The following is an 11,148-nucleotide window of genomic DNA, read 5'->3' as shown; positions in this document are numbered from 1 at the left end:
CTTCTCTCCTGCTCTCACTGTTATGGAGATACTTGTCTCCTACTCTGACTGTGATGGAGGCACTTCCCTCCTGTTCTCACTGTGATGGAGACACTTCTCTCATGTTCTCACTGTGATGGAGAAACTTCCCTCCTGCTCTCACTGTGATGGAGACACTTCTCTCCTGCTCTCACTCTGATGGAGACACTTCCCTCCTGTTCTCATTGTGATGGAGACCCCTCCCTCCTGTACTCACTGTAATGGAGATACTTCTCTCCTGCTCTCACTGTGATGGAGACACTTTCCTCATGTAGTCATTGTGATGGAGACACTTCGCTCCTGCTCTCACTGTGATGGAGACACTTCCCTCCTGTCCTCACTGTGATGGAGACACTTCCCTCCTGTCCTCACTGTGATAGAGACACTTCCCTCATGTTCTCACTGTGATGGAGACATTTCTCTCTTGTTCTCACTGTGCTGGAGACACTTCTCTTCTGTTCTCACTGTCATGGAGACACTTCTCTCCTGCTCTCACTGTGATGGAGACATTTCTCTCCAGCACTCACTGTCATGGAGATAGTTCCCTTCTGTTCTCACTGTGATGGAGACACTTCTCTTATGTTCTCACTGTGATGAAGACACTGCTCTCTTGGTCTCACTGTCATGGAGACATTTCTCTCCTGTTCTCACTGTGATGGAGACATTTCCCTACTGTTCTCACTGTGATGGAGATACTTCCATCGTCTTCTCAGTGTGATGGAGACACTTCTCCCCTGTTCTCACTGTGATGGAGACACTTCTCTCCTGTTCTCACTGTGATGGAGGCACTTCTCTCATGGTCTCACTGTGATGGAGACACTTCTCTCCTGCTCTCACTGTGATGGAGACACTTTTCTCCTGCTCTCACTGTGATGGAGATTCTTGTCTCCTACTCTGACTGTGATGGAGGCACCTACCTCCTGTTCTCACTGTCATGGAGACACTTCTCTCCAGCACTCACTGTGATGGAGACACTTCTCTCCTGCTCTCACTGTGATGGAGACACTTCTCTCATGTTCTCACTGTGGTGGAGACACTATCTCCTGCTCTCACTGTGATGGAGACATTTCTCTCTAACACTCACTGTGATGGAGACACTGCTCTCTTGTCCTCACTGTCATGCAGACACTTCTCTCCTGTTCTCACTGTCATGCAGACACTTCCCTCCTGTTCTCACTGTCTTGGAGACACTTCTCCCCTGTTCTCACTGTAGTGGAGACACTTCTTTCCTGTTCTCACTGTGATGGAGCCACTTCTCTCATGTTCTCACTGTGATGGAGACCCTTCTGTCCTTTTCTCACTGTCATGGAGGCACTTCTCTCCAGCACCTATTGTGATGGAGACACTTCTCTCCAGTACTCACTGTGGTGGAGGCACTTCTCTCCTGTTCTCACTGTGATGGAGACACTTCTCTCCAGCACTCTCCTGATGGAGACATTTCTCTCCAGCACTTACTGTGATGGAGACATTTCTCTCCTTCACTCAATATGATGGAAACACTTTTCTCCTACACTCACTGTCATGGAGAGACTTGTCTTTTCACCACTCACTGTCATGGAGACACCTCTTTCCTGCTCTCACTGTCATGGAGACACTTATCTCCTGCACTTGCTGTCATGGAGAGACACTTCTTTCCACCACTCACTGTCATGGAGACACTTGTGTCCTGCACTCACTGTCATGGAGACACTTCTCTCCTGCAGTCACTCTTATGGAAGAACTTTTTTCAAGTGATCACTGTCATGGAGGCACTTCTTTCATTAAATTGTCAAAGTAGGTTTGCTGCCAGGATCCCCCCAAATCTTGGCTTGTCCAAGAGCCAAAACAAGGACCCATATAACTTCTCCAGACCTGTCCTGCCCAGCAGTTTCCCAGATGCTCCTGGCCAGGCCCAGCCTCCTCCAGAGCCATGTGGGGATGGAGATGTACCCGGCAGTTGTCCTGGGCAGCATGTGTGGCTCTACAGGGCTGTTGGACTCCATGTCCCTTCAAATCTGCACCTGACTGGGTCCCACGTTTCCCCATTTCCCCCAGGGTTTCCATGGCAGAGCTCTTGGGGAACCCAGCCAAGACCCCTGCTCAGACAGATGGAACCCAGAGTAGCTGCTGAAGCACTTTATTTGCAGTCAGTGGAGTCAGTGAGGGGGGCAGACAGCTGGGGAAGGAAGTGGGGGACTGGACAAGTAACACAGTGCTGTAGGGGGTGGGGAGTCCAGGGAGCCCTGGTTCTGTGTTGGTGGCAGCCTGGGCCCAGAAGGTGCAGATCCAGAGGCTGCTGCGGTGGGGAGAGGCAGAGGTGAGGGCTCGCCCAGGGAAGTTGTTGTTGGCAGAGGCTGCACAGGGCTGCAGGAGATCAGGGATTGCCAGCTCCTGGCTTCTGTGCCCACTGTCCCTGCTGGGCAGCGGTGTAGCCAGCAGCCATCATGGCCCTTTCATGGCCAGTGGTCTGTAAGCATCCTTGGTGGATGCTGAGAAGGTCTGGGGGTGTTTGGAGTCAGGGATAGTGAACAAAAGCCACGGGATTGGCGATCTGGCCACACATGTGTCAGCCATTACTCCCAGGGTGGGTTCTGTGCATGGGGCTGGGAATGCAGCCGTTCCTCCCCCCCCAAGTCCCCTTCCCATGCCCCTCCCCTGCTCCAGGTGCTTTCTGTGTGCCTCCCCCATTTGAAGAGGGCAGCTTCCCCAGGGTCCCTCCAGGGTGCACGTGGACCTGCCCTTCCCTGCTCCCCACACAGCACCCAGGAAGGACGTTGACAAAAAGCAGGAATTCCCAAACACCCCTGAAGAGCCCAGACCAGGTGGGCTCCCTTCTGCTGGGGCAGAGAGCCAGGCCACAGCGCTGGAAAGCCACCAAGGAACTCAGGACTGGGCGTTTCCCTTGTCCCCTTCCCCAGGGAACACTCACCCTAGCTCCTCCCAGAGATGCAGGTCTCTGCAAAGCAGAGGCACAGCCAGGGTGAGAAGGTGCCCTGGCCAGGGTCCCAGCCCATCACACCCCGGGCCCTACTTCTTCACAACCAAGACCTGAGCAGGCGACCACAGGGGAGACACCAAGACACTGGGGGACACAGGGGCTGGAGGGAGGGGCCGGGGGAGGGGCTGGGGGAGGGGCCTAGGGGAGCACCTGGGGGAGGGTCCTGGCAGAGCCCTCTCACCCTTCTGCTTGGGCATGTAGATGTCCTCCTGCTGGAATCCCTTGCGCTGTATGTATTTCTTAAATTCCTCCAGAGCCTCCGGGTTTTCCTCTGTGTTCCTTCCTGTGGGGTGAGGGCCGGGTGAGCAGAGGGCAGTGGCAGCTCAGTTCTGTTGGCAGCTGGTGGTGGAAGAACCTGGCCACTCACTGGCATTGAGGTTTTCACCCTGCAGTGGCTTAGGGTAGGGGTGGAGAGGCCCAAGAGTGGATGCGGAAGTCTGAGGCAGGGACACACCAGCCTGGGTGACCTGGGGCCCCGAGCAGGCCTGCAGGCTCACAACTTGGCCTAGAAGGCCCCTCGGTCTCCATGCCCCCTCCACCCTGAGATCCCAGGAAGTGGCTCCTGCCAGCCCTGGGGACTGGACACCGCCCCCCACCCAGCCCCTTCAGCGCTCAGGGGCTCCCTGGCAGCACACTGAGGCCAGCACCCAGAAGCAGGCCCGAGGGCGTCTTAGCCCCGTTGGGCACAGCTGCTGCCCGTTCCACCTGCTTCTAGAGGCCCCGAGGGTGGGGCAGAGGGTGAGCGTCTCCGGAGGGTTCTCACCCATGAGCTTTGCGATGCGGAACCTTTCCCCCTCATGCTGGCCTTCGCAGTGGAAGATGGCGTGGGCCTTCGTAGGCAGAGGCTCTACATACATGACATTCCTTGTATTTACTGTGCATGGGCAAAAGACAGCGTTTTAGCATCTTCATTCCTGGAGGAAACATTCAGGCCACATGAAGGACAGTCTAGACCATTTTGATGATGATTCAGCCAGCCTGGCCCTGGCCTGGCTGTGGCCTCGGCCACTAGACCGGAAGCCCCTCCTGGACCTCAGCTGCGAGGCCAGAGGATGGACAGCAGAGGGAGACGGTGGGAGCCAGGCCTCAGTCTCCCGTCTCTACCCTGCCCTGCTTCCCTCTGACCTTACTTTCCCAGTGGAGGAGCCCGGGCCATCGGAGGGGGAGAAAACCAAGGCCATCTCAGCTGTGAACACGCCGGGGACACCTGGCACCCAGAGGGAGAGAGAGACCCCCTGGGAGGGCAGGCCCATCCCTGCCCCCTGCTCCTGTCCCCAGGGACCAGGCCCAGACAGCCAGACTCACAATCTATGTATTTTCCAGGCTCATCCGTTTTCTGCATCTGAAATTTCATGTCATGGCACCCACCATCATACCTAGAAAATAGGCCGCAGTGCTCTCAGGATGCCTGCCTAGCCAGGTGTAGCACTCTTCTTTACCGGGGGTCCCTGAAAATCCCACTCCATCCCCACCTGACCTTTGAGGTGCTGCCAGGGACTGTCACAACCCCAGAAATGAATAGGGACAGAGGAGACCCCCAAGGGGCATCACTCACAAAATGGTGATCTTGACCTCCAAGTCCCCTCCTTCCAGGGCCGCCAACGTCACAGGAAACGCCTGTGTACTCCTCTTCTCATTTTCCAGGTTCATTTGGGCGACCACTGCCTTTATGTACCAGGTCCCTGCGAGCTGGAGCAGGAGAAGCAGTGAGGGGCTCCAGGGCTCCCCGATTCTCCCCGCCCTGACTCACAGCCTGCAGTCTAACAGACCTCCAGACTGTCACCCGAGATGAGCTGGGCCCGGACACATCTGCAGTACCACACTCAGCAAAGCATGGCCAGCGCTCACGGATGGTGCCCTGGGGTGGGGAGGGCAGAGGGCATCTGCTCCCCAAGGATCTGCTCTCTTTGGGGTCTGGACCCGGTAACAAATGAATCTACACTCCTGAAGGTCTGCCCTGTGAGAACTTCTGGTTCCTGGGGTCACCTGGATGGGGAGCCCCTGTCCCAAAGCTGCCCTCCCCACCTCTATCCCTGTGCCCAGGAGAACCCATACCCCCATCCCCGTGCCCAGGAGAGCCAATGCCCCCATCCTTGTGCCCAGGAAAGCCCGTGCCCCCGTCCTTGTGCCCAGGAAAGCCCGTGTCCCCGTCCCTGTGCCCAGGAGAGCCCGTGTCTGAAGGCAGACACTAGGACACCTGTACCTGACCACTCTAAGCCACCAACTCCTGAAAGAGGCTCAGGACCACTGCTCACCCACCAGCCACCAGCCAGCAGCCTTTCTCCTACCCCGCCCAGCCCCCCCCCCCAGCCTCACACTCTGTGCCTCCGAGAGGAGAGACAGGGGATCCTGGGCCCGCAGGGCCGCCACCAGCCCCAGCAACACGGCGGTCAGGAGCAGGGTCTTCATCTGGGCTCCGGGCTCACAGGCCAGGCAGGTCTCCTGTGCTGTGTGCACCAGGCTGCTCTGGCCTCTCACCAGGTGCCCTTTATCCCCCCGGCCAGCGGCCTGTGCCCACGTGGCACTGAGCCCACCCTCCTGTCCAGCTGTCATGGCCAAGTCCACGTCCATCATGGCGGTGGAGGTGTTATTGTTGGAATCCGATGAAGAGCAGCTCAGGTCCACCTGGAGAGGAAAGACGCCAGCGCTGACCCAGGTCTGCGGCACGCAGGAGCCGCTCACAGCAGCAGGGCGCTTCACCCCGGGCGGCACAGGCCTCTGTATTTTCCTCACGCTCCCTCCATCCCGCCCTCCCGCCACCTGTGCCCAGCCTGGGCCCTGCGTCCTGGGGGACTGCGTGTCACCTCACGTCCCTGAGGAGGGGGCTGAACGGATCCACAGACCCCCCAGCTCCCTAGAGCCCCAGCCTGCGCCTGTGCAGTCCCCGCCCCTCCTCCACTCTGTGCCTCACCCTGGGCTTCTGGGAGTGGCATGGACGGGTCTGCTGAAGAGCACTGCTCAGGGCAGCCCAGCCACGCTGAGGCCCAGCCACGCTGAGGCCCAGCCACGCTGAGGCCCAGCCACGCTGAGGACCAGCTTCCCTGCCCCCCTCCCCGCACTCCCCCCTTCACCCTCTGCACCCAGCCAGCTCTGCCCCTGCAGACCACTCCCAGATGCCACTCGCTTTGCCTTTTCCCACCTGTGGCCATTGCTAGGCTCCTCAACCCCCTTTATGCTCTCCAAGAGTAGAGGCTTGACTTCATCCAGGCTTCGCTGAAGAGCTCCCAGCCGTGTGGGGGGTCACGATTATTTGTGAAGAATTCATGAATGTCCAACTCAGTCTCCAGCAAGTTCACTAAGACCCAGAGACCTGGAGGATTTTCATTCACGGCCACTCTGGTTTACTAGACTCCTTTTCTTTCTCTCTCTTTCTTCTTCTTTTATGGCAAGTCAGTCCTTGGTTTGAACTTAGGGCCTGGGCACGATCCTTGAGCTTTCTCAGGGCTAGTTAGTGCTCTACCCTTGAATCATAGCACCACTTCTGGCCTTTTCTGTGTATGTGGTACTGAGGAATCAAACCCAGGGCTTTGTGCATGCTAGGCAAGCATTCTACCACCAGACCACACTCCCAGCCCTAGACTCCATTTCTAAAATCACCAGCAAAATGCATGCTTAAGTGGTAAAGCATCAGCCTAGCAAGACTGAGGCACTGTGTCCAAAAGTCTTAGGACAACACACACACACACACACACACACACACACACACACACACACAGGAGTGAAGACATCAGTTACATAGAAATAAAGAGAATTCACCAATTCATACAATCAATGAAACAAGAATACATATGATTGATAAACTCTTACCCACTTTACCTCCAGGAAGAAGGGAAACGTAATCATATTTTTAGATAAACTTGATCTATCAAAATTGAACCAAGAGGATACAAATCTCTTAAATAGATCTACAGTAAGCAATGACATTGCAACAGAAAAACAAACAAAATCTCCTAACAAAGAACATTTCAGCACCCAGGGGACTTAATACTGAATGATACCTGAACTTAAAAGGAAAAACACCCATAGTCTTTAAACTTATCTGTAAAAGGGAAAGAACAGGGGGGAGGGAAATGGGTACCAAGACATGTGAAAGGGTATCAATGTATGTGAATTAATGCACCTTCTATCTGGCAAATATCATGTAACCCTTTTACTAATTACAATAAAAAAATAAATAAAAAAAGGGAAAGAACAGCACCAAACTTATTTTATGAAGCATTACAGTTGTTTCAAAAACCAGAAAAGGTCACAAAAAATAGAATCACAGCTTAATCTCTTCGATGGACATGAATGAAAATTTCTCAATAAAATAATTGCAAACAAAATTCAATGACACATTGAAAAGATTATATACCATAATCTAGTTTATGTCATTCCAGGAATTCAAGGATGGTTCAAAATATACAAATCCTGGGCCAGGAGTTTGGCCTAGTGGTAGAGTGCTTGCCTAGCATTGTCCAAAGACAGTGCTCAGACCCTGAGTTCAAGCCCCAGGACTGGCAAAAAAAAAAAAAGGAAGAAAAGAAAAAATATATATACAAATCCATAAATGTAATACAACATATAAACAAAATCAAAGTTAAGCCTCATATGATTATCTTGTCTAAAGAAGAAAAGCCTTGATAAATAAAATTCAACCTCCTTGGGGCAGGCGTGTGGCCTAGTGGTAGACTGCTTGCCCAGTATTCATAAAGTCCTAGGTTCAATTCCTCAATACACAGAAAATACCACATACACAGAAAAGCCCAGAAGTGGTGGTGCTAGGGCTCAAGTGGTAGAGCTCTAGTCTTGAGAAAGTGCTAAGACAGTGCTCAGGCCCTGAGTACCAGCCCCAGGACTGGCAAAAAAAAATTCAACCTCCTTTTATGATAACTGAAAATATAAATAGTACACCTCAGTGTGATAAAAGTTGCATATGAAAATCCTATGGTCAAAATCATACTGAACAAGGAAAAGTTTAATTATTTCCTCTAAGATCAGGAATGACCCAAGGATGTTCACTCTCTCTACTCCTATTCAATATGGTACTAGAGTTCTTATCTAGCACAGTGAGGATGATATGATCCTAAAGACCCGTACCTGAAGAATCCACATCAAACACCGAGATCTGATGAATACCCTAAGCCACATACCATATCTCATTAACTAAGAAGCTGGGAAGAAATTAGGAAAATAATTCTTTTCTTAATAGCTTCAATAACTAAATACATTATCTAGAAATAAACTTAACCAAGGAGGTGACAGATCTCTACAATGAACACTATAAAACATTGAAGACTTTATAAAATGGAAAGGCCGACCGGGTGCAGAAGGCTGAGATTTGAGAATCATGGTTTGAAGCCAGCCTGGGCAGGAAAGTCCAAAACTCATCTTCAATTAACCACCAAAAAGATGAAAGTGGAATTCTGGCTCAAGTGGCAGAGAACAAGCCTTGAGCAAAAAAAATCAGGGATAGTGTCAAGGCCCTGAGTTCAAGCTCTAAGACTGGCACACGTGCACACACACACACACACACACACACACACACACACACACACACACACACACACACTGCACAGAAGAAAAGATGGAAAGACTTCCTGTGCTCATGGACTGACTGCATTAGTAGTTTCCAATAATTACACTGCTTTAATTGCACATGGTGGCAGTACCTCCAATATCTAACAAGATGACAGTGATCTGATCAAGTCCATGATCTCCGTAGATGAGACACTGTGGATGCTCTGAGTAAAACAACTAATAGTCAACGTCTTTGGAAGCAAACTAAATGTTCTGCTGGCCTGGAATTCACGCTCTAGAGGTGAATAATACACAAAACACTTGATGAACAATGGTGTCCTGTATCAAGTTCCTGCCTTTAACTCCACGCACGCCCTTCCTTGCCCTGGAATATCGGAGATGGACTAGACAGGCGTTTTTCTTTTGGACCCAGCATGAGTGTAGCTTTTCCTAGAGGCCTAGGAAGAAGGGCCTTCCCTTCCAGGCCCAGGATGCTCCTGGCTCTTTCTTGTCCATCCTCCTGCTGTGTGATGGCCTGTGTCGTGAGCTCTCATTCACATTGACCCCAGAGGCCCCAGCAGCTGGCTTCCTGCTGAGCTCAGCGACACCTCACTGGCGGGCTCCCAGGGAAGACCCCAGGCTTCCCAGCCCAGCCCACTGTCCCTGGAGGGGAAGAGAGGCTTCCTGCTTGTCTGGCCACCCCACTTCCCGCACCAGCTGCATACACTGCCCAGGCAACCCAGAGAATGCCCTCCACGGGGGGCTGCACGCCCACCTCAGCAGGTGGGGACTCATCCCTAGTCAGTCTTCCTCAGCTGCTGCCCTGCAGCCCGGGCTGTGCTTCCTCCTCCTCCCCACAGTGGTGCCAAAGATGGTTCTCCATACACACCCTCCCGGTGCCATCCATTGTGTGGCCCTGGCTCCCGACTGAACATTGATCTGTATAATTATAAACTACTCTGAAAGGTCACGAGTGTGATAAGGAAAAAGCAAAGGGACCAAGGTGGACAGGGAAAGTTGAGCTGGCTGTGCGCATTGTATTTTCAATGGAATGGCGCACACCACCTCCCCACGTTGACATTTGCGCCCAGAGTTGAAGATAGTGGGGGAAATGAGCCGTGAGATTTGGGTGGAGGAGGAGTCCACTGGGAGGCCCCAGTGCAGGCTGGGAGGGGAGAGGGAGCCCAGGCAGTGCCAGGAACAGACTACAGGGGAGATGGCTGCCCTCCCTCCATAGGACACAGAGTGGGCAGGCCTGACCAGGGTGGGCTCCAGAATACCACCAGGATGTCAGTCCTTTCCCCGAGTGAAATGAGGAGAAGCTGGGGGTGGGAGCTCCGACAGAGTCAGGACATGACTTAGACGTTTAGCAGGTCACTGCAGGTTCTATACTGAGGGCAGATGTGGGCCGGGGGATAAATGCACAGGCAGGGAAGTTGGCTGGACAGGCACTGCAATTGTCCAGACCAGAATGACAGTGAGAACACATCTACCCAGGCATCGGGAATGGCAGCCCCAGGCTCCGTAGTCAGTGCCAATGCTGGGAAGTGGGCCAGGCAGGTAGAGCCAGCCATCATGGCCACAGCACTCAGCCTGGGGTGCCTCGGTGGGACCAGGCCGCCCTTACTGACGGGGGAGACGAAGTTGGGTCTGGGGACAGCAGCATGCCCAGAGCATGTGAAGCCAACACCCAAGCAAGACAGAGTGCCTGTGACCGGGAAAGGAGAGGGCACTGTGAGGTCACGAGGACAGGGAGGCCGGGCTGCCCTTAGGGGAACGCTGGGCTCCTGAGGGCATGGTCACCACAGAGGGTCCTTTTCTCAGGTGGCCCCAGGCCTTGTGTGAAGAGGGGACAGTTGACCTCAGACCAATGCCATGGCCAAAACTCCAAGACCTGCAAGGAGATGATCTCTTCTTGCACTTCTGTCTCTCCTAATCTTTACACCGACTCTCTCTAGCCCCAGGATCCTGAATTAAGTTATGAGAGCAGAACAAAGGTTGTACAGAGGGTAGAAGCTGCTGGACTACCGACTGCAGAGAAAGACAAAAACATGCACTCACAGTGTCTGAACTTGATATGTGCAGGCAAAGTAATGGACTTGAGTGGCAAAGAAATATCACATAAAGATGATCAGAGATAGGGGCTGGGAGTTTGGCCTGGTGGTAGAGTGCTTGCCTAGCATGCATGAAGACCCTACTTTGATTCCTTGGTACCATATACATAGAAAAAAGGTGGAAGTGGTACTGTGACTCAAGTGGTAGAGTGTTAGCCTTGAGGAAAGCCCAAGGACAGTGTCCAGGTCCTGAGTTCAAGCCCCAGGACTGGCAAAAAAAAATGTAGCCAGGTATGCTGGCTCACACCTTTAATCTTAGCTACTTGAGGAGGCTGTGATCTGAGGGTTGTGGTTCAAAGCCAGCCCAAGCACTAAAGAACCTGAGACTCTTACCTCCAATTAACCACTAGAAAACCAGAAGTGGCGCTGTGGCTCGAGGGGCAGGGTGGAAGCCTTGAGCTGAAGAGCTCAATGCACAGGCCCAGAGTTCAAGCCCCATGACTGACTAAATAAGTAAATAAATAAAACAAATGCTACTTGGCATAAAAGCTCGGATAGATCTCCCAAACAGTGAGTGGATGAGCTTAACACCCCACTCCT

The 11,148-nt window shown here is 53.0% G+C and overlaps 1 protein-coding gene across 1 annotated transcript; it reads right to left on the bottom strand.

The window, feature by feature from the left end:
• Nucleotides 1-2,927: 2,927 nt before the first annotated feature.
• Nucleotides 2,928-5,404, bottom strand: LOC150066122 (odorant-binding protein 2b-like). Its single transcript, XM_090329409.1, has 6 exons — nt 5,312-5,404; nt 4,551-4,684; nt 4,301-4,371; nt 3,759-3,869; nt 3,177-3,278; nt 2,928-2,953 (listed from the first exon to the last, which is right to left on the bottom strand). The coding sequence occupies exons 1-6, from the start codon at nt 5,402-5,404 to the stop codon at nt 2,928-2,930; spliced, it is 537 nt and encodes a 178-aa protein (XP_090185535.1).
• Nucleotides 5,405-11,148: the final 5,744 nt, after the last annotated feature.

Source organism: Megascapheus bottae, chromosome 3, assembly GCF_031878675.1.
Source record: "Megascapheus bottae isolate mThoBot1 chromosome 3, mThoBot2.hap1, whole genome shotgun sequence".
Classification (NCBI taxonomy): Eukaryota; Metazoa; Chordata; class Mammalia; order Rodentia; family Geomyidae; genus Megascapheus; species Megascapheus bottae.
The sequence above is the reverse complement of the archived record's forward strand: the minus strand, read 5'-3'. Positions and strand labels throughout refer to the sequence as shown.